This window comes from Anarhichas minor, unplaced genomic scaffold (genome assembly GCF_050575085.1).
Source record: "Anarhichas minor isolate MPS153535 unplaced genomic scaffold, ASM5057508v1 ptg000020l, whole genome shotgun sequence".
NCBI classification, from domain to species: Eukaryota; Metazoa; Chordata; class Actinopteri; order Perciformes; family Anarhichadidae; genus Anarhichas; species Anarhichas minor.
Genome location: NW_027466466.1, coordinates 366,491 through 387,870, shown reverse-complemented (window position 1 = coordinate 387,870; position 21,380 = coordinate 366,491). Strand labels below are relative to the sequence as shown.

General features: G+C 45.2%; 3 protein-coding genes across 8 annotated transcripts; 1 reads left to right on the top strand and 2 right to left on the bottom strand.

Annotated features, from left to right (window-relative positions):
* The first annotated feature begins 124 nt into the window (after positions 1-124).
* tmed4 (transmembrane p24 trafficking protein 4) lies at positions 125-5,329 on the top strand. Its single transcript, XM_076095356.1, has 5 exons — positions 125-342; positions 804-904; positions 990-1,115; positions 2,238-2,384; positions 2,671-5,329. The coding sequence occupies exons 1-5, from the start codon at positions 210-212 to the stop codon at positions 2,818-2,820; spliced, it is 657 nt and encodes a 218-aa protein (XP_075951471.1). The 5' UTR covers positions 125-209; the 3' UTR covers positions 2,821-5,329.
* Positions 5,330-5,753: 424 nt separating this feature from the next.
* plpbp (pyridoxal phosphate binding protein) lies at positions 5,754-13,202 on the bottom strand. Of its 6 annotated transcripts, none has more exons than XM_076095349.1 (8): positions 13,043-13,202; positions 12,270-12,377; positions 12,105-12,140; positions 11,937-12,012; positions 11,717-11,857; positions 11,492-11,634; positions 7,597-7,695; positions 5,754-6,487 (listed from the first exon to the last, which is right to left on the bottom strand). In XM_076095349.1, exons 1-8 carry the CDS (start codon positions 13,130-13,132, stop codon positions 6,287-6,289), a joined length of 894 nt encoding a protein of 297 aa, XP_075951464.1. In that variant the 5' UTR covers positions 13,133-13,202; the 3' UTR covers positions 5,754-6,286. The 6 variants fall into 6 exon arrangements, 4 of the variants coding, with proteins under 4 accessions (XP_075951464.1, XP_075951465.1, XP_075951467.1 ...); XM_076095350.1 differs by having other exon boundaries at positions 5,754-6,459; XM_076095352.1 differs by having other exon boundaries at positions 12,946-13,086.
* Positions 13,203-18,511: 5,309 nt separating this feature from the next.
* Positions 18,512-21,106, bottom strand: snrpg (small nuclear ribonucleoprotein polypeptide G). Its single transcript, XM_076095371.1, has 4 exons — positions 20,970-21,106; positions 20,745-20,767; positions 19,922-20,046; positions 18,512-18,733 (listed from the first exon to the last, which is right to left on the bottom strand). The coding sequence occupies exons 1-4, from the start codon at positions 20,999-21,001 to the stop codon at positions 18,683-18,685; spliced, it is 231 nt and encodes a 76-aa protein (XP_075951486.1). The 5' UTR covers positions 21,002-21,106; the 3' UTR covers positions 18,512-18,682.
* Positions 21,107-21,380: the final 274 nt, after the last annotated feature.

Below are 21,380 nucleotides of genomic sequence, written 5' to 3'. Positions count from 1 at the left end.
GATCTGTGCAAGAATACACTTGCTTGTCTCTTTGGGTGATGTGGAGGGTATACAGTTAAGAAGTGAGTGCTGCCTGAGAGGTGTAACTCAGGGCGAAACATTCCCAAGTCACAGGAAATCCCCTTCCTTCTTCCGCAGTGGTTGATGACGTCAGCTGGCTGCAGCATCACAGCTTCTTTTGCTGATGTGAGCAAAGTGAGAGAAGCTACATGATGCTCCCTGCTGCTGGAGTTGTTTTTGCATTAGCTTGGATTTATCCAAGTCACGCGCTCTATTTCCATATAGGAGAGACGGAGAAGAAATGTTTCATTGAAGAGATTCCGGACGAGACTATGGTTATCGGTAAGCTGCTGTGGGGTCGTTAGCATGACGGAGCTAACTAGCAAAAGCGAACAGCTGGCTCCAGCAAAGACGCTGCATTGAATAAGTCAGTAGTAACGACAAAAAGACCCGACAGTTTGAAGAAACGTGTAGTTTGTAGTATATAGGCGCAAACACTGACGTTCATGTGTAAGCTTGTGTGGCTGCTGGTTAACTGTTAGCCTCTTTACATTTCAAATAGAGATTCTCTCAGCGAGCCATAGAATTGTGTTACACCAGAGTGGATGTTTTACATTCACAATTATATCTGTAGTGTTTACCTAAAGGCATTATTTTATGTAGTTTATCTCTATTAACATTTATTCTACTTTCATTCTATTGCCATGTTACTGGTGCAGCAGTCTTGCAGAGTTACTCTCGTTTGAATGATTTCTGGAAGACCTGACGGCATGCGTCTGTATGTTGCTTCACCTGTCTGACAGGAAAGTACAGGACTCAGCTGTGGGACAAGGAGACTAATTCCTTCCTCCCAGCCACGCCTGGCCTTGGTATGCATGTGGAGATCAAGGATCCAGAGACAAAGGTAAGGACAGAGGAGCTGGTATTATAAAACATACCCACATACTTCAATAGAATCTAAAAAAAAAAATCTTTTACAACCCTCCCAGATTATCCTCTCTCGTCAATATGGGTCGGACGGACGGTTCACCTTCACCTCCCACACTCCTGGAGAGCATCAGATTTGTTTGCACTCTAACTCCACCAAGATGGCTCTGTTTGCAGGAGGAAAACTGGTATGAACATAGTCACTGCTTTGATGTAGTAGTAAGATAGTCAGTAGCATTGTTCTTTATGATCCTGTGCCCCACACAGGTATTTCCAGTTATTTTGGCTGATTAGATCTGCTGAGGCTGAAAGTAGGCAGAGCTATGCTATGAGGTCATTGGACTTAATGCACCAATAAGAGTGATCAAGGTGTAAGTTGTTCCTCCCTACCAGCTGCAACACAGCTAACGAGATAGTGAGGGAAATGTCAATCAAGCACAGGTTGTGCACGCCCGAGCAGGCTTGAAAAGAGGGCCCGATTCCAATCTGGCTGCAGAGAACTCTGTTTATATTCACACTCACAGCTGACTGTAGCCGCCTTCTTTAAGGTGTACTGTATAAATACAGTGACAAGCTTCAGGACCAATGTTCCTCTCTCCGTTGAGGAGACTATTAAATTGGGTTTTCTTGCAGTTGCTCCCATTCTAAAATAGAAATGTAAATAACATAAAGTAATTATAAATAAGATATACGGATGTAAAAACATGCATTATATTACAGTATAGCCTACTCAAGATGGCGCCGCGGACGTCTGCCTCGGTGTGTTGGTGCTCATTGTTCTGTGTTGTTTTTTTGTTGTAAATACTGCTGTGATACCCGGAGCTCTTTCACCAGAGATGAGCTCATAAACATCAGGGGAACAACTCCAGCGGACTTACTTCCAACTTTTCTGTTAACTTCTGTGGAATTACTGGACATTCTAGTCAAAAGGCTGTCGGAGAGGGAAACGTTCCGGAGTGCTTGTGCTTCTTCGCACACCGCTGCCGGCATATTTCTCTCCAACGTCCGCTCACTGTGCAACAAACTGGACGAACTTCAGCGACTGGTGGGGAAAGACAGAGACTTTTCTTCATCCTCTGTTTTGTGCTTCACTGAGACCTGACCTGGTTCCAGATAATTGGTCTTGACGTTAAACATCCCACTATCTCTGAAGAAGGCTGAATATTTGTCACAATACCAAAAATTGTGTTCATGGAACACCAGTGCAGAGCCGAACTGTTTTTATGAACCACCCTGAACACTTACTTATCATTTGCCAATGCCCATAGAATACAAGCATGTTGATTTCCATGTGTTTCTCCATGTTGCAGAGAGTGCATCTGGATATTCAGGTGGGAGAACACACCAACAACTACCCTGAAATTGCCGCCAAGGACAAACTCACGGAGCTGCAGCTGCGAGTCCGACAGCTGCTGGACCAAGTGGAGCAGATCCAGAAGGAGCAGAACTACCAGAGGGTCAGTAAAAAAAATACAAGTACACCAAGGCTGGGTTGTACCAAGGAGGGTTCATTTAATCTAGGATTACTGAAAATTGACTTTAAAGGGAATATTTCCTCATTTTAAGATAAAGTTTAGTGCAACATGATTTAAAGTGAAACCATCATTTAATCAGGTTTGAGAATGAATCGGTGTTGGTGCAACCAGCCTAAGTAATGTGTGAGGTGACAGGTTCACTCCATGGCTGATTGGGTACAGTTGCTGTTAATGACCTCTCTTGTGACTTCATTGGTGTCTTCTGCAGTATCGCGAGGAGCGGTTTCGCATGACGAGCGAGAGCACCAACCAGCGTGTGCTCTGGTGGTCCATCGCTCAGACACTCATCCTCCTCGTCATCGGCATTTGGCAGATGAAGCACCTCAAAAGCTTCTTTGAGGCCAAGAAACTGGTGTAACGTCGGCAGCGTTGGGGATCAACATAAACACAAGTAGACGGACTTGACGGACCGGAATGGAGAGACGCCCCACCCTACAGTGCAGACACACCCAGGAGGAGACGCTCCTGATATCAGCCACTAAATGGTACGAGCAAATCCACAGAGGCACATATCAACCTTAAATAATGAGCTTTTCCTCACAAATGTTTTAGGCTATTGTTATTATACAACACAGTAGCACAACATTCCAATTGCCTTTTTTTCATTGTGTTTGTTGTGTTCTCCTGATAACACTGGACATGTCATGTGTTCTGTCCTCTGGTCAAGAAGAAGCAGAGACATTAGTGATCTGGGATTGTTTTTATGGTCAAACAGGAGTGACTGCTCCAATAGATATGTAGGAATGAGAATGTTAAAGCTGTTACAAGTAGTGACCCAGTGCTTTATTGATACATGCTTTTATGTGGCCACTTTTTGTCATTGATATTGTTGCATGTAGTTTTATTACCAGGCCTTTTTTTATTTATATATTTTATTTTCCATATATATATATATATATATATATATATATATATATATATACATACATACACACACACACACACACACACACACACACACACACACAAACCGGCTATTCATCAACAGGAGATGTATAAAATAAATCTATGTGGGGGGGCTATACACCAACAGATATAATTGCCATCATGGCCTTTTATTCCAAGCAGACTTTGATCAGACTCAAAGAGCCCCAATGTGGCTACCTGGGGGGAGCCAGATGATAGAAGCAGCCCAAACCGAGGGGGTCTGGGGGCTTCCGCCCACGGGGAGATTTTTTTCCCATTCACGGCAGCTATATGCACTAAGCATTTTCAGATAAAAGAGTGCCTAAAAATCTCTACATCATTTGGGTAAAACATCATCCTGTAGAGCCTATTTTTTGATAGAATTGCTCAACTGTTTTCGTCATCCTGAAACCGTAAAACATCAAATGACGAGCATGACTCATCTTCACTCCTGCCACCTAAGAAGAGGCAAAATGGTCTGATGTTTCATAACATACAGCATATAGGTAAGGCAGGAAATCTAGAGTTCACCAAATGAATGTTCAGGGGAAATTACTCAGTTTAAGGTATTTTTTAAACCAAAAAAACTCTGGGGACCCCCCCCCCTCTGTCCAGATCTTAAAGAAGCGATGCTGCTCGCTCTATAGATTCCAAATAATCTCTAATCCAGCTGTCTATACTTGGTTTCCTCACCTTCTAATGAATTACATGAATACATATGGTCCGTTTCACTGAGAGAGGCTGATCTGATCTATTTGTAGGTTTTCTAACTCTGAGGCTGTCAGCAGTGTTGATCAAGTAGTCACACATATGCAAATATTATACTGGCCTTGATTCCTCACATGTCAATTTGACAACACTTTAAAGCTCGTAATTAGCATGCATAATATAAACCCTTAATAAATGGTTTATTACACACAGTAATAGTCATGCGCAGCGTTGACATTTTTAAGTGTCAATGCATTTGTGAACAATTCTAACCTCCCATAATACATTTGTAGCTGATGAATTACATATTAATAACACAATATACCAAAGCTGTAGGGTAACACTCAAGAATCCTTAGTGTGTTATTAAACATCTATTAACTGTTTATACACAAGAAGAAATGTTTATAGATGTGTTCTAATCTCATGAAGACCTGTTGAGATTCTTCACTTCAGAACTTAAGGTCCACTTACTAGTCCTTCCAGAGCTTTCAGCCTCAGCAGCTAACGGAAGAGACTCAGTTGTGTCGGAGGCTGAAGATTTAAGTAAATACTTCTTTAATGAATACAACACAATACATAGTTGATACAATCATTCTAATAATAAATACCATGTTTCATACACCATTCATTGTTTATACATCAGTCACAAATGCTCAAAGAAGTTATAGTTGTTGACATTAATAAACATTGTCCTTATATCTCCTTACACCAGAATGAAGTGTTTATATAATGCTTGTAAATGTGTAATGGAGGTTCTAAATGAAGTGTTTCCATCCTTCTGACTGTATATAGTTTCTAGCTAGAGTTCTGTCTGCTGTACATTTGACCAGAGCTAGGTCTGTAGACCGTGTTTGATATGCCTCTTAATAACAGCATTCTACTGTATGTTGTAAATAATGGTGTATTGACTGTTTTCTAATGCCTTTTACACAGATTGAATGTCTTTTACGTTTTTCCAATTGTGTCACCAGGTTTCTTTGTTTCGTCAGAGCGTATTTATTGAGCTTAAATGAGTTTACCGTCATTATCGTGAGCTATTTTGGGTTTAATTTATCAATGCCGGACAGCATTTTGATACCTTTTGAAAACTCTGCTGATTCAGATTCCTAGTGAGTCATTGGAAGGGAATATATTGAGTCAGTGGGTTCCAGGTGTTCATTTTTTCATGCATTAAATCATCATCGCTAAGACTTGTTTTCATTGTTGTTCAGATGTCAGCTCCATGTGCTTAATAAAGAAATTTTAGCCAAACTACCGTGTCAATTGTGCCACTTCCCCCATTACAAGAAATACGCAGCCAATGGCAGAAACTTTCAACAAAACCATTTATTGCTCGGCTTTGGCTTCCCCTCGGGAGCCAGAATCCAAAACAAATGATGCTGAAGCGCCTCAGTAAGCACACTGCTAACCACACCTCAATCTTTGTTTTTTTTAAATCACGGACATTAAAAGCACTTATGAAGACAGAACACACCAAACCCGTGACATCTTTGAAGAGATCACTGCCACGCTAGCTGCTGCGCAAAAACTAAATGGCCACTTTGCATAGATTCACTCCCCCTCATCTCAAACACACACCAGACATGAGATACAAAACCCTTTTCTTCAGGTTTACTCATGTTAATATCAAGAATAGAGATCTGACACGACAAACGATATCAAACGCACAATACTATGTCATTATAAAGGAATAAATGATTTATTAAATCAAGTCTTCAGTTTCATCTGTACAACAAAAACGTGGAATTCCTGATCTCTGGGACTCTGTACACAATCGAGCACTGTCACACATCAGGGTTGGAAAGGTAGAAAATGTCACGTCAGCACAACAAATCTATCTCGTAACTCCCGTGAAATCATTTCCCACATGTCACCCTGTTTTCAGTGGTTGTACATTTGTCTTGTAGCCAGTAATCTCGTAGGAGAGAGTTCCATGGGGAGGAAGTCAGACTAAAGGTTCGTAACACACTACTTTAAAAAAGGTCAAACTACGTCTGTACTGAATGCCACTTAATGCTTAAAAGAGCAAGAAGGGCACACAAAAAAAGTGAAGAGGATTACACTTTTAAATGATGCAACAATTTTGCAATCCTAGCTCCATGTGGCTCTGTGGAGATGATCTGCTTCACTGCTCTATTCATTAGCATGTGAAGACTGTTTTGTTTTTCATAAAGGTTACTTCAGAGGAGGGGACGCTCTTCTTAGTGTTCAGACACAGTGAGGCGCTGCATCTTCTTGGCGGCCTCTTCGGACACCTTCTTGCTCGTTTTCTCGGGGCTGGGGGCTGGGCTGGGGTTCGGGGTGTTGGCAGCACTGTTGGGATACTCCCTGTTGCCGAATATGACGCTGCCCACTCGCACGTTGGTGGCGCCCACCTCGATCTTCAATACATGGGAGTACAGGGAAAAACTTGAGTTAACACATTAGACAGTGTTATTGAGTATGATATTCTGACTTACACGCATCAAATCACATTGTTATCGAAAGTAACGGCAGCCAACAAGAAGAAGCTCAAAAGCAACCTCAGTGTAAAATGTAACAACTAACTGAATAGTTGAAATCTCACCAACTTCACAGCATGGGTATTTTCATTTGAAAACCATCTATTGATTTTAAGTGTTTTGGGTTCACAAATTCAGAAAGAAAATTCAAAGCACTATATACAAATGACTTACATTTTGCACTTTGCTGTAGTTAGTGCTGTTAGCACCGTTAGCTTGAGCCGTTGAGAGGCTGTAGAAATGCCAATCTGGTATATAGCACCTTTAAACACACAATATGTAACTTCCTGCTGCTAGGGGTCTCCAAAACAAAACCAAAACAGATGACAGAGGGTCTTCCTTATTTCCAGATTTTATGCCTCCTTGATTCCTTTCCTTGTCACGTGTCTTAGTGCAACCAACTTGAGATGCAAGCAGAGGAGGCGAGGAGAGATGGATCATGTCAGGGATAATGCAAGTACACAACTCAGCTAAATATATACAGGGTTCAACGATCATGTTTTTATGTATTTGCCCAGTTGGGCAAGTGGGTCACAAATCTATTTACCTAAAGTCAATATTTACTTGGCCCAATACCAGTTGTTTTATTTATCAGTAGTCTTCAAATAAAGATGTTAACGGTCATGTTTTATCTCAAACTGAGCTGTACATAGTTGGAGTTTCGCCCACATCTTCTCTAACGCCTCCCAAATAAAAGATGTTTCCAGGTAAATTGAAATGTTCGCTACCACTTCATCTTTACCCGACTCACAAGTGTGCACTGAGCTGTGCAACTCTCCACTGAGATCAGAAGGAAGTGCGATGGCCCAAGTTTCAAGTTCATCTAATCTATGGAGCGCATTTAAAAACAGCAAGTCTGGACCACCGTGCTGTGCAATGGTGAAACAACAATTACGTATATAAGAAGGCTCACTCCTTAGCTACTCCATCATCAGCTAAACATAAACCAACTTCATCATGCCTTCCATATTTGTGCTTGAATAGAGCTTATAACTGCTGACAAGGAGCGATACTCACCGCGTGTTCAAAGTCTGTCGACATGCCCATGCTGAGTTCTACCCCCTCCAGAGGCAGCTTCAGGCCGTCACACACCTCCTGCCTCCGACTCAGCAGCATCTAAGAGACACGTTGACATTTGGCCCCATCAGGAAAACGCTGTTCCTTAATGATCTCAAAGTTTGTGTCGGGTGCATTTATCTACTCTACCTCCAGTAGAGATGCATACATTTCTATAATGATTGATTGTTCTTGTTAAAAATCTATTTCTGTTTAGTTTGAGTTTTCAGATTAGTGTTAATGTGATTCGTTTTTTAGTTACTGTGTTTTGACTTGAGTTGACAGTTAAAAAGAACACATATTTGTATTATATGCTAAATGAAAATATAAATATTAGGGAAGGGTTGGAGTTAACGGTCTACGGTTTTGTATTTTAACCCTTGTGCCTCTCTCCATCCATCCATCCATTTTCCACCGCTTATCCGGGGTCGGGTCGCGGTGGCAGCAGGGCAAGCAGGCCGACCCAGACCTCCCTCTCACCGGCAACATGTTCCAGCTCATTCTGGGGGATCCCGAGGCGTTCCCAGGCCAGCTGGGAGATGTAATCTCTCCAGCGTGTTCTGGGTCTTCCCCGGGGTCTCTTCCCAGTTGGACGTGCCTGGAAAACCTCCAGTGGGAGGCGTCCAGGAGGCATCCTAATTAGATGCCCGAACCACCTCAGCTGACTCCTTTCGACGCGAAGGAGTAGCGGCTCGACTCCAAGCTCCCTCCTGATGACCGAGCTCCTTACCCTATCTCTAAGGCTGAGCCCGGCCACCCTACGGAGGAAACTAATTTCGGCCGCTTGTAGCCGCGACCTTGTCCTTTCGGTCACGACCCAGAGTTCGTGACCATAGGTGAGGGTAGGAACGTAGACCGAGTGGTAAATTGAGAGCTTTGCCTTCCGGCTCAGCTCCCTCTTCACCAAGACGGTCCGGTGCAGCGCCTGCTTTACTGCTGCAGCTGCACCGATCCGTCTGTCGATCTCCCGCTCCATCTTACCCTCACTCGTGAACAAGACCCCGAGATACTTGAACTCCTTCGCTTGAGGTAGGCACTCCGTCCCAACCTGGAGGGAGCAATCCACCGGTTTCCGGCAGAGCACCATGGCCTCAGATTTGGAGGTGCTAACTCTCATCCCCGCCGCTTCACACTCGGCTGCAAACCGTCCCAGTGAATGCTGGAGGTCACGATCCGAGGAGGCTAACAGGACCACATCATCTGCAAATAGCAGAGAGGCGATCCCGAGACCCCCGAAACTGACGTTCTCCGCCCCCAGGCTGCGCCTAGATATCCTGTCCATGAAAATCACGAACAGGACCGGTGACAAAGGGCAGCCCTGGCGGAGGCCAACACCCACCGGGAACGTGTCTGACTTATTGCCGAGAATGCGGACACAGCTCCTACTGCAGTCGTACAGAGACCGGATCGCCCGTTGTAACGGGTCCGGCACCCCATACTCCCGCAGCACCCCCCACAAGATCCCCCGAGGGACCCGGTCGAAAGCCTTCTCCAAGTCCACAAAGCACATGTAGACTGGTTGGGCAAACTCCCAGAGCCCCTCCAGTAGTCTTGCGAGGGTAAAGAGCTGGTCCACTGTTCCACGGCCGGGACGGAATCCGCACTGCTCCTCTTGAATCTGAGGTTCGACAAGCGGTCGGAGCCTCCTTTCCAGCACCCTGGCATAAGCCTTCCCCGGGAGGCTGAGTAGTGTGATACCCCGGTAATTCGAGCACACTCTCCGGTCCCCCTTTTTGAAGATGGGAACCACCACCCCGGTCTGCCATTCCATGGGCACTGATCCCGACCCCCATGCGACATTGAAGAGGCGTGTCAGCCAGGACAGCCCAACTATGTCCAGCGCCTTCAGCATCTCAGGGCGGATCTCATCCACCCCCGGCGCCTTGCCACCAAGGAGCTTTTTAACTACCTCAGCGACCTCTGCCAGGGATATGGGTGAGCCTCCCCCTAGGTCCTCAGGCGCTGCCTCCTCTGCAGAGGACATGTTGGTCGGGTTTAGGAGTTCCTCAAAGTGCTCTTTCCACCGCCCGACGATGTCCTCCGTCCGGGTTAGCAGTTCCCCCCCCCTGCTGAGAACAGCCTGGGGTAAGCCCTGCTTTCCCTTCCTGAGCCGTCGGATGGTTTGCCAGAACCTCCTTGAGGCCAACCGAAAATCCTTCTCCATGGCCTCCCCGAACTCCTCCCATGCCCGAGTTTTAGCATTCGCGACCACCGCAGCTGCAGCCCTTCTGGCCTGCCGATACCTGTCAGCTGCTTCAGGAGACCCCTGGGCCAACCAGGCCTTGAAGGTCTCCTTCTTCAGCTTGACGGCTTCCCTCACCTCCGGTGTCCACCACCGGGTTCTCGGGTTGCCGCCACGACAGGCACCGATGACCTTCCGGCCACAGCTCCTAGCGGCCGCGTCCACAATAGAGGCTTTGAACATGGTCCACTCGGATTCCGTGTCCCCAACCTCCCTCGGGATGTGTGAGAAGTTCTTCCGGAGGTGGGAGTTAAAGACCTCCCGGACAGGGTCCTCCGCCAGACGTTCCCAGTTTACCCTCACTACACGTTTGGGTTTACCGGGTCTTTCCAACCGGTTCCCCTGCCATCTGATCCAACTCACCACCAGGTGGTGATCAGTTGACAGCTCTGCTCCTCTCTTCACCCGAGTGTCCAAGACATACGGCCGCAAATCAAATGATACGATTACAAAGTCGATCATTGATCTCCGGCCTAAGGTGTTCTGGTACCAGGTACACTTATGAGCCACCTTATGTTCGAACATAGTGTTCGTTATGGCCAAACCGTGGCAAGCACAGAAGTCCAATAACGAAACACCATTCGGGTTCAGATCGGGCAAGCCGTTCCTCCCAATCACCCCCCGCCAGGTTTCTCCGTCATTGCCCACGTGAGCGTTGAAGTCCCCCAGGAGAACTATGGAGTCGGTAGGCGGCGCCCTTTCCAGGACCCCTCCCACCGACTCCAAGAAGGCCGGATACTCCGAACTGCTGTTTGGTGCATAAGCACAAACCACAGTCAGAGCCTTGCTCCCCGCAACCCGTAGGCGCATGGAGGCGACCCTCTCGCTCTCCGGGGAGAACTCCAACACAGCGGCGCTCAGCCGGGGGCTCGTGAGTATCCCCACTCCCGCCCGGCGCCTCTCACCCTGGGCAACTCCGGAAAAGGACAAAGTCCAACCCCTCTCCAGGAGCTTGGTTCCAGAGCCAACGCTGTGTGTGGAGGTGAGTCCAACTATTTCTAGCTGGTATCGCTCCACCTCCTGCACCAGCTCCGGCTCTTTCCCCGCTAGCGAGGTGACGTTCCACGTCCCTAGAGCTAGTCTATGTCGCCGGCGATCGGCATGCCCGGGCCTCCCGCCCGACCTACCGCCCGGTCTGCATAGCACCCGACCCCAATGCGTGTCCCTGCGGGTGGTGGGTCCACAGGGTGGCTGCTCCATGATGTTTATTCGGGCTGAGCCCGACCGGGCCCCATGGGCAAAGGCCCGGCCACCAGACGCTCGCCTACGAGCTCCCCTCCTGGGTCTGGCTCCGGGAGGGTGCCCCGGTTTCCCTGGTCCGGGCGAGGTGACTGTAGTCCGTGGGCTGCTCATCAGCCTTGTGCCTCTCTTTGAGGACTAAATGTCAGCTTAAAAAATTGCCATAAACTTACATATTATTTTCCACTTTCATCAAGTTAAATCTTTTAACCAACTTCAATCCTGATCATAACTAGAAAATTTGATTAACATTGCTGTTTAAGCTCACTATGGTACTGATCTCATGTATAGTTTAGTTTTAATTGGTGCACACAGAAAAAAAGTTAAAACGCATTCTTCTCACAAGCACATTGTTGTCATCATAGTCGTCTGTACCTGGAAGTCTGGGTTGGGGCCCAGGCTGAGGTCGTAGCCGTAGCTTCCGATGGTCATGAGTCCTAAGAAGTGCAGGGCGGAGCACTGGGACACGATGTGTTTCACCGTGTTCACCGTCTCCTCTGGTGGCAGGCCATGTTTACCTACAACACACAGCAGACGCAGCGTTTGTGATCAGATCACAAAACAAGAGCGGGAAGATAAAAAGCCCTGAAATCAACTCACTCTGTTCTCCGCTGGTGTTGAGCTGCACCATGACCTTTAACCTCTGAGCGCCGCCTCCTCGGACACGCTGCCACGAGCTGTTGACCTTGTCAGCCAGTTTCGCCGAGTCGACCGTCTCCACGAGGAACAGGTTCGGCACGCCTGTCCAACGGAAAGACGAGACTCAGTGCAGAGCTTTCTTTAACATGCAGCCTGAACAGGAGAGTTGACAATCACTCACCCAAAAGTTTGTTGACATTATTCTTCTGTAGATGGCCTATAAAGTGCCACTTGATTTCTGGACAGGAGTCTTGAATCTTGAAGAGGGAAAAAGAAACACTGTGATAATCTGTCACAGACTGCGGTGGAGACAAAGGTCAACTGTACGTGATGAAACATGTAAACCTACCAGAGGATCTGAAGCTTTGTCCACCAGTTCGTTAACCTGGAGTGGACATAAAGGACGAGGTCAATATCTACGTAATTTACCACTTTTATTCCCCTGAGAGTTTTTGGTGTTTGTGACACTTGGAAAGTTTGGAGTGATGCACACCAGCAGCATTTTCCCACTCACATAATTCTCTCCAAAGTTGCGCTGTCCTTGTCTGTAGGCCTCCACGACCATCTCTGGGGGTTTGGTCTTGCTGACAGCTACAAGGCGGGGCGGCACAGCCGGCAGTGTCTGAGGAAGGACAGCACATGCTCATGTTTTCAGCTGTATATCAGGGGAGCGGATCAGTGTGTGATGCAGCATGCTAGATGAGGAGAGCAGTGACTCAGCCCTGTCCGGATCCTGCATAAACACTGCTGGAACTAATTGCTTCTGGCTGCTGCTATGTTCAGATGCTGATCCACGTCATGCAGTCAGCTCTACAGATCATTTAGATTTTCAGTAACAACCCACGGAGAGACATCTGGGTGGTGCTGGAAGGATGCTGAGCATTCTCCTACATGCGTTGACCTAGATACCAGCCTTGATGCTATTCTAATAGGAGAGCATTGGGGAAAATGTTACCCTCCACAGAGCTGTGGCTGGTCAGACGCGTGCTCGTGTAAATGAACAGCCTGCACTTACTAGCCGTAATCACGGGAATCATTTCTATGCAACAACGCGCATGCATTCAGAGTAAGTCACATCCTGTTCCCACGCATGGACCGCTGCCACCAATAACCATGCATGTTGTTATGGAAGTGCTGCCGCGAGCCCTGACTAACTCCCATCCAAAGGTTGAGGTGTTTGGCAGCCTTACATAACGGGTCGTGCTGCCGCAGCACGACTTTTTCGGACCCCGAGAGTGGCGCGACGGCAGCGGTGCTCCGGAGCGGAGCCTCCCGGGCTGCAGTTACCTTGGTCCGCCGTGCCGCCGCCTGGTTCACCCGTTCCACTACCGATTGTAGCGCCTTCCCAACCTCCTCCGACATTGCTACTTTCCACATACGGTCAAACGGCTACGACATAAAACGGAAAGAAACGTTTCCGCGATGACGACAATCGCCTTTCAAAATAAAAGTCCGCCTGAGGAGAAAGTGCGTCCTTAAGATATAGCGCCCTCTACTGTTCCTGCGTCAGTTCTTCTTTTACTTTGAGGTGTTACCGGAAGTTGCTCTCCACAATGTTGTAATGATAAATGTTACCTTAAAAAAAATCTTTTTAGGTTTTAGAAGTGTGCTACCATCATAACATTTTTAATTGTATTTATTTAAATTTTCTTATAACCAAAATGTATTCCATATGTTTTTGCTCATTTGGGCATGTTGTTCTGCATCTCTTTATACACACATTTCAGATGAGTCACACTCACTGTAATTAAAATGTCAGCCAGTTTTTAAACCAACCTGTTTCATTGGAGTGAATCGTGATGTTCTTGTGATCACCAAACAGAGTATTTTGTATTTGATGCTACATAGTGTAACATCCCCGCTTTTTCACTGGCCTCACTGGTTTATGAATCTGTAAGTGAGATAAATGAAAAGTTAAGGAGAAACTAAGCTCAGACGTACTGATGTGTTTACAGTGGAGCTGTGGGACACAGGGTAAAACACATGTATCAAAGGCATTCTTTATCCATTAACACATCAGATAGCCTAAGTGGTTTATATTAGAGAAAGTGACTGAAACACTGAAGAAGCATCCCATCCAGTGGCGGCTGGTGGAAAATGTTCTAGGTAGGGCCATCCAATCAATTTCAGCAACATCCCAGTATGATTTAATGCAAAAAAATGAAGGTATCAAACACGCATTACTACTTTGCAGTTAAATATTTAACATTTATTCCAACATGAAAAAAAGCAGTAAATAACACTTTGACAAACACGTCAGGACATCATATTTTTGTCACCCTCACAGGCAATTCAGTATAATATATATATACAGTATATATATCAGTGGTGGGCCGTCAGGGCCTGCAAGGCCTTCTCTGCTGGCCTAAACAGGATCACAAAGTTACAACTATTTTATAATTTAATAATTTTTCTTAAATACACTACATGTATTATAATTTATAAAAATATTTTCCCATTATCTTATTTTCTCATTGCACAGCTACTGTCTTCCTCAGTTGCTCTGCTCCCAGTGCAGCTTGTTTTAAGCAGAGCTTTTATCCAATCAGATTTCACCTCTGTGTCTCCAGGTAAGAAGAGAGGCCCGAGGCCTGCAGACTCACAAGTGCATCCATGTGCAGTTTAAGTGAATGGGCACGATATTGTTGATTGTCATAGTCTTCAACCAATCAGATCTTTAGTTTGACATGTTGGGCGTATTCTTTGACATGTCAGAGCCTGCTAGCTGGCCTAGCCATACGTGATTGGTTAGCCTGACATGTTGGGCGGTGACAATCCCAATATCTGCTGCCTCTGTCGAGCGGACATTTTCAGCCCTCAAACGCATTAAAACGTATTCAAGAAATACAACTGGGGAGGCTCGACTGTCTTCACTGGCGTCCATGAATCGAGAAGGACTTCTTACTGGAACTAAAACGCACGGATGTACCGAACAACTCTGAGATTAAACTCTTTGTAATCAAAGAAAGGAGGATGGACTTTGTCTTTAAGTGAACAACAGCGTTGGTAAGTTAACTGCATCTGCAGTAGCTTTAATGCTTGTTTATATATTATTATTTGTACAACTTTAACTGCCACCTCGGAAGAACTTCTCACACATCCAGAGGGAGGTGGGGGACATGGAATCCAACTGGACCATGTTCAAAGCTTCTATTGTGGATGCGGCCGCTAGGAGTTGTGGTCGGAAGGTCATCGGTGCCTGTCGTGGCGGCAACCCGAGAACCCGGTGGTGGACACCAGAGGTGAGGGAAGCCGTCAAGCGGAAGAAAGAGGCCTTTTGGGCCTGGTTGGCTCAGGGGTCTCCTGAAGCAGCTGAGAGGTACCGGCAGGCCAGAAGGGCTGCAGCTGCAGTGGTCGCGGATGCTAAAACTCGGGCATGGGAGGAGTTTGGGGAGGCCATGGAGAAGCACCCATATCCCTGGCAGAGGCCGCTAAGGTAGTCAAGAAGCTCCTTGGTGGCAAGGCGCCGGGGGTGGATGAGATCTGCCCTGAGATGCTGAAGGCGCTGGACACTGTTGGGCTGTCTTGGCTGACACGCCTCTTTAATGCCGCATGGGGGTCAGGATCAGTGCCCATGGACTGGCAGACCGGGGTGGTGGTTCCCATCTTCAAAAAGGGAGACCGGAGAGTGTGCTCAAATTATCGGGGTATCACACTACTCAGCCTCCCGGGGAAGGCTTATGCCAGGGTGCTGGAAAGGAGGCTCCGACCATTTGTCGAACCTCAGATTCAAGAGGAGCAGTGCGGATTCCGTCCCGGGCGTGGAACAGTGGACCAGCTCTTTACCCTTGCAAGACTACTGGAGGGGTTCTGGGAGTTTGCCCAACCAGTCTACATGTGCTTTGTGGACTTGGAGAAGGCTTTCAACCGGGTCCCTCTGTGGTTCTTGTGGGGGGTGCTGCGGGAGTATGGGGTGTCGGACCCGTTACAACGGGCCATCCGGTCTCTGTACGACTGCAGTAGGAGCTGTGTTCGTATTCTTGGCAAAACGTCAGACACATTCCCGGTGGGTGTGCAGTAAAGCAGGCGCTGCACCGGACCGTCTTGGTGAAGAGGGAGCGGAGCCGGAAGGCGAAGCTCTCAATTTACTGGTCGGACTATGTTCCGACCCTCACCTATGGTCACGAGCTCTGGGTCGTGACCGAAAGAACACGGTCACGGATACAAGTGGCTGAAATTAGTTTCCTCCGTAGGGTGGCCGGGCTCAGCCTTAGAGATAGGGTAAGGAGCTCGGTCATCAGGAGGTTGGAGCTTGGAGTTGAGCCGCTACTCCTTAGCGTCGACAGGAGTCAGCTGAGGTGGTTCGGGCATCTAATTAGGATGCCTCCTGGGCGCCTCCCACTGGAGGTTTTCCAGGCACGTCCAACTGGGAGGAGACCCCGGGGAAGACCCAGAACATGCTGGAGGGATTATATCTCCCAGCTGGCCTGGGAACGCCTCGGGATCCCCCAGAATGAGCTGGAACATGTTGCCGGGGAGAGGGAAGTCTGGGTTAGCCTGCTTGGCCTGCTGCCACCGCGACCCGACCCCGGATAAGCGGAGGAAAATGGATGGATGGATGGAGTTTTTATTAAAGCAAAGCTGTCTTTTTTGAAAGTGTAGGTTTTTGATTTGAAAGCAAAGGTTTTTTTTATTTTTTATTTTAGTTTCATAAGCAAAACTAACAAATAATGTATTCTCAGTTTATATATTTTTACTTACAAACTTGATTTTTGATTTCATTTTTTTTTACACAAATTATAATGAAGACACAAATATACTTTCATACACCTGCAGATTTTGACAAAAAAAATGGTACTTGAACCTCCACCCACGGCCTTTGCAAGCAACCTGCAGCCTCCTTCAGCTCCTGCCTCCAGCAGCACTCTACAGCCCTGGCCGCCGCTTGTCAATTCTGGTAACCAGCTGCAGCTTCCTCATCCTCAACATTCACCACCAACTCCTGCTCTTCTCAATAAAGTCCATCAATCTCTGCAGTCATGAGATCAGATCATTTGAAACTATAAGAATTAGAATTAACAGATTCCTTAATATAAATATGATTTTAACACTATTTTTCTCATCAGCCACTTTTCTCATTTTTATCATTTGTATTGCAGTTTGCCAGCAGCTTTCTGTTATTAGTTTAAATGAGAAATGTTAAAAGTGATTAAGAAGCCACAGTGATGGATAAACTTATGAATACTAATGTACTGCAATGGAAAACAACCAACTCCTATTATTTTAAATAGATAAACATAACAAGTTGTTCAAACTTAGAAATATAAATGACCAGCATTTAAGGTATTTTTTTTATACTTTGGAACCATTTCAGAACTTTGAACACTGAAACCAATAAACCAAGTTGTTCAGAAAGCTTGTTAGCTTGTCAGCACACTTCCCAGCATGCATTGTGTTTGAGTCTTGTTCTTACTAACATGGGGGAAGTTATAATGGAGGGTTGTTATGTATCTTTTTATACCTGCTCTCTCTATGATTAGAATGAAAACACTGTAAACAGTTACTTACATCATCATTGACTGATCCAGATGTGACTGTTAGCAGTACAGGAGAAGTCCAGTCTAGTGACGGTGTGATGTGGTGTAATCCAACATTCAACCCTGAACATACTTCACTGATGAAAACTGAACAGAAGTGGGAAACGATTCTTCCATTTCTAGACACTAAAGCTGAACTAAACAGTTGTAGCTTTAATTTCATTAAATTTAAGTTCTTATACATTCAACTTCCAAGTCATGAACTGTTCCATACAAACCTTTTACACAATAAAACAAAATAAGGGAGGTGACAATGACTGCATTATGTTGATAGATTTGTTTAAATGCCATAGTTTGAAAAAAGCAAAAATAGAATTATTTATCAAATAGTTGTTATAATCTGTGTAAACATCAAATGATGCCACATTTATATTAAAAACCCACTGACTTGGAGACGAGGGATCTGAATCTTGTTTACCAGCCTTTTAGATAAAGTAGGGAACAGCTCTCTGTTATCTGAAGCATGCAGTGGATCCTCACAGCTGTTCAAACAGCTGGAGGGTTTTCAGACTTTTCTCTCATTGATGAAACTACAAAGACTCATTAACTGAGATTTCTGCAAACGGAGCATCACATGGAGACCAAATAGTAAATGTAGTAGGCATGTGTGAATATGGATAAAATCCTCAATCAATATTTATGTGGTTTTACAATGTGATATCAATATTGATATATGGTACATTTTCTGAAAAAACTGTTGAATTGTTTATGTTCGTTATTGACTAATCTAGCAAATAAAATACTTAACAGGTTAAGAAGATACATCATCATTTTTGCATCAAATACTGCTATGAAGTCCTGTTTATTGGTTTGTAATATCACCTAATGCAACTGTATTATGATAGATAACACTGTATAAATGGTTTGGGATTTTTTCCGACAGTTGAGAAATGTATCACACATTTTTATACTACCCAATCTAAGTAGTATGCAGTCCTGCCTTTATGTATCTCATCATTTTCTTTTTAGGTTTATCCATTATTTGATTCCAAAAGTTAAAATTCAACTCTATGTTGACATTTCATACCATTAAGAATTGATGGCATACGTAACACACCCAACCAATCACATGTTTGACCCAACTCTAATATTTAGTGCTCTGCTCATGTGGTCGTTAATCTGCCTGTTGTTACAGAAACATGTTAAGAACATGTGTCAGCAGCTTCAGACAGTAACATGTCATATGTTAGTAACACACTGTACACAGTGAAACATAAAATACAAAGAAAAAGTGATTTATTCACAAGATTATGCAATTCAAAATATGTCCAAACAAAACATCAGATAACTGATCTGACACGCCACAATTCAGAGACATTAAAGGCTTTGAAAACAAAGAAGTGAAAGGATAACAGAAAGTAAAAAGGTGTGGATCATTCTCCGTCTGCTCTCATACTCTCTCCAAGGCCTCCAACATGATGATGCTGTTTCCCCGGATCACCTATGAGAAAGGAGACCACACCGAGTTAACTCACTGCATTCAAGACTTCCTGCAGGTTTCACTGTAACATTTAGATCACCTTTAAAATCACAGAGAATAGAGCTCCTGATATCACTGTGCATGCTGGCTCATCGTGAACCTTCACATGGAGCTGTTTCAGCCTCGTCTTTTCAGTCGTCTGTCTCACCCGAAGGAACTGATACCATCTGATTGCACTAACAGTTTACACATGGTCTTGAGCTAAGGTGCTCTAAGCCCAACCTAATAGTTAGGCCTGTTGCACCATCTAGGCTTAATCCTTCTCCTCACTAAGACCGGGTGTGAATCTTACACCCAGTCAGGAGCAAGTACCATCATTTATCCCCTCGTGGCCGTAACCAGCTATGAGGTCACCGACGTACAGCTCTCATTATTATTTCTTGATTTAAAAAGCCCACTGTTTCTCTGTATCTGCTTGAAACGGACAGATATCTATACCAAGGCCATCTGTGGTGGTGAGGATGTGCCGGGTGAGGCGAGTCACGGCAGTGTGTGTGTGTTCTCTGCAGCCATTTACACACAAAACTATAGGCTGTAAATGTAATATGGTACATGCACAGTATTAAAAGATATCATTGAAAACTATTGACACTCTGTTCTGCAATTATTTAAAGCTATTTTATGTCTCAAATATCCGATGATGATATGATGCTCCACAGCTGTGTCAGTAGCAATGAGTCCAGCTCTCTCCTTTCTCCGTTCTGTTCTCCAGGGGTGAGGAATGTGACGGCGCATCAGCACAAATAACACTGCTGGTTTGAACGTTTATGATCAGGGCGATCTAGCCTGCACTTTACCGGAGGTGGTGAAGTGAACATTTGTGTGGACAGTAAGATGCACTATGGTGAGATGTATGCCTCATCACAAGTGTTTTCAGTTAGTTTGCACCAAATCTGCAGCTGAAAATAAACCTTGTCGTAGGAACCAAACAGACCGTAACCAACAGACACCAAATGGTTTACTCTATAGTGAGTGTCAGCTGAGATTTCTGACACATAACAGTCATTGTGGTGGTCAGCTTAGAATTTGGACCACCAAATCAAATGGCAGAGGGTAGTGCATTATATAGTAGGAGGGATTTTGGACAGTCGTGTTCAACATGAGAGTTGTAGACAATTATTTAAAAAAAACACCAGCCGAGGTACTGACCACCATGCCAATGGTGTTCTGTTGTCCTCCTGGGCCCATCTCCAGAGAGTCATCCACCACCAGGTTCATGAAGGGGTCGAACCCGCGCAGGATGCCCTGCACGTGTCTGCCTCCATTCAGCTTCACTGAAAGGACGAAAGAAGGCACCAATTTATCCTGCGAGTTAGGGTTCATCGCTGTTCTTTCTGTTTGCTTTCAAAAGACTGTTCGGCTGATATTCCCTGATCCAGTTCAAACTGAGCTAACCCTAGCAGGGCTGAACCATGGTGAAAAAATATATTAATGGCGATTATTTTGACTGATATTACAATTACGATGTACTTTGCCACGTAAAAAGAAATGACATTTTCATTGAAAATACATTAAATGTTTATGATGTGATTTTAGCGGGAATACGTCTCCTCAAGTCTGTAGAATACGGTGTGTAGGCAAAGACATTTTGTAGCACCACAATATTTAATTTAACACAGTTCGACTTTAAATATGAAAATTGCAGTAAGCCATACTGAGATTTCAGTAACAATCCTAACCTATTGTGAACACGTTTCCCGTTAATGTTCCAGCTCGTTATGGGCTGATTTACTGTGAACTTGACGCTGAAACATAAACCCGTTCGTATCTAAATCTGCACATTTTGACGCTAAGCTTCCAGTTTATTTTACTAATGACTGGTGGTCTCTTCTATTCGGACTCAACTGTTGCTCAGAGTATATTTGTCTCTTTCTGCTCTTTCCATTTCAACTGTACTGTGCGTTTAAAGTATTATGGGCTGTCAAACGGACTGTCGGGGTAAGCTTGTACTTCAGCTTTTAGTTATACTCACATGACAGCTTCTTGTCCATGAACCTGAAGAAAAAACAGCATTGACTTGCATTAGAGAGGCTTACAGATGATAGCTACATAGCTACCAGTTACAGAGGCTAGCTAATGCTAGCTAGTTTCCGATGCTAACAATGTATCAGTGTTGCTGTGCGGGTATGTTTTCCAGAATACAAAGCAGGATCAAAATAAACAGTACAGGTTCATCTAAACAAGCTCAACAACTTACTTCTTCAACTCCGGGGGATGTGCTTTGCTCATTTTGTCTTTAATTACTTAAAACCGACACAGTTGATCAGATGTTTGCCGCTTCGCAAAACCACGGAAGGAAAACGTGCCGTGAGGGACCGGAAGTTCACCGGTAAGCCTCCATCGTGGACATTATGTTGCTGCTGTTTCAGCACACCGCCACCACGAGGCCGGGAGGAGGCACTGTCGGTTAGTTTCTGATCTTGTTCAGCGGACATACTTCAAGTGTTTGAGTACAAAAGGGGACCGCAAGGAGATCAACTTGAATGAATAACAAATTACGGTATCATCTTCACAGCTGATTTTCATTATTAATCGACCAAACATTTTCTAGAAAACTGAAGATGGAATACTGTAGATATTCTAGGCAGGCAGGGACAAACAAATCTAA

Bases quoted from the DNA above. Each gene is read 5' to 3' on its own strand.
- tmed4 (XM_076095356.1), top strand. From the start codon at position 210: ATGATGCTCCCTGCTGCTGGAGTTGTTTTTGCATTAGCTTGGATTTAT. The intron at 905-989 runs GTAAGGACAGAG...CAACCCTCCCAG, and splicing joins TCAAGGATCCAGAGACAAAG to ATTATCCTCTCTCGTCAATA. The intron at 2,385-2,670 runs GTCAGTAAAAAA...TGTCTTCTGCAG, and splicing joins AGGAGCAGAACTACCAGAGG to TATCGCGAGGAGCGGTTTCG.
- plpbp (XM_076095349.1), bottom strand. From the start codon at position 13,132: ATGTGGAAAGTAGCAATGTCGGAGGAGGTTGGGAAGGCGCTACAATCG. The intron at 12,378-13,042 runs GTAACTGCAGCC...GTCCTTCCTCAG, and splicing joins CGGCGGCACGGCGGACCAAG to ACACTGCCGGCTGTGCCGCC. The intron at 11,858-11,936 runs GTGAGTGATTGT...TCCGTTGGACAG, and splicing joins TAATGTCAACAAACTTTTGG to GCGTGCCGAACCTGTTCCTC.
- snrpg (XM_076095371.1), bottom strand. From the start codon at position 21,001: ATGAGCAAAGCACATCCCCCGGAGTTGAAGAA. The intron at 20,047-20,744 runs GTGAGTATAACT...TCGTCCTTTCAG, and splicing joins CATGGACAAGAAGCTGTCAT to TGAAGCTGAATGGAGGCAGA. The intron at 18,734-19,921 runs GTCAGTACCTCG...CCTTTCTCATAG, and splicing joins AGAACACCATTGGCATGGTG to GTGATCCGGGGAAACAGCAT.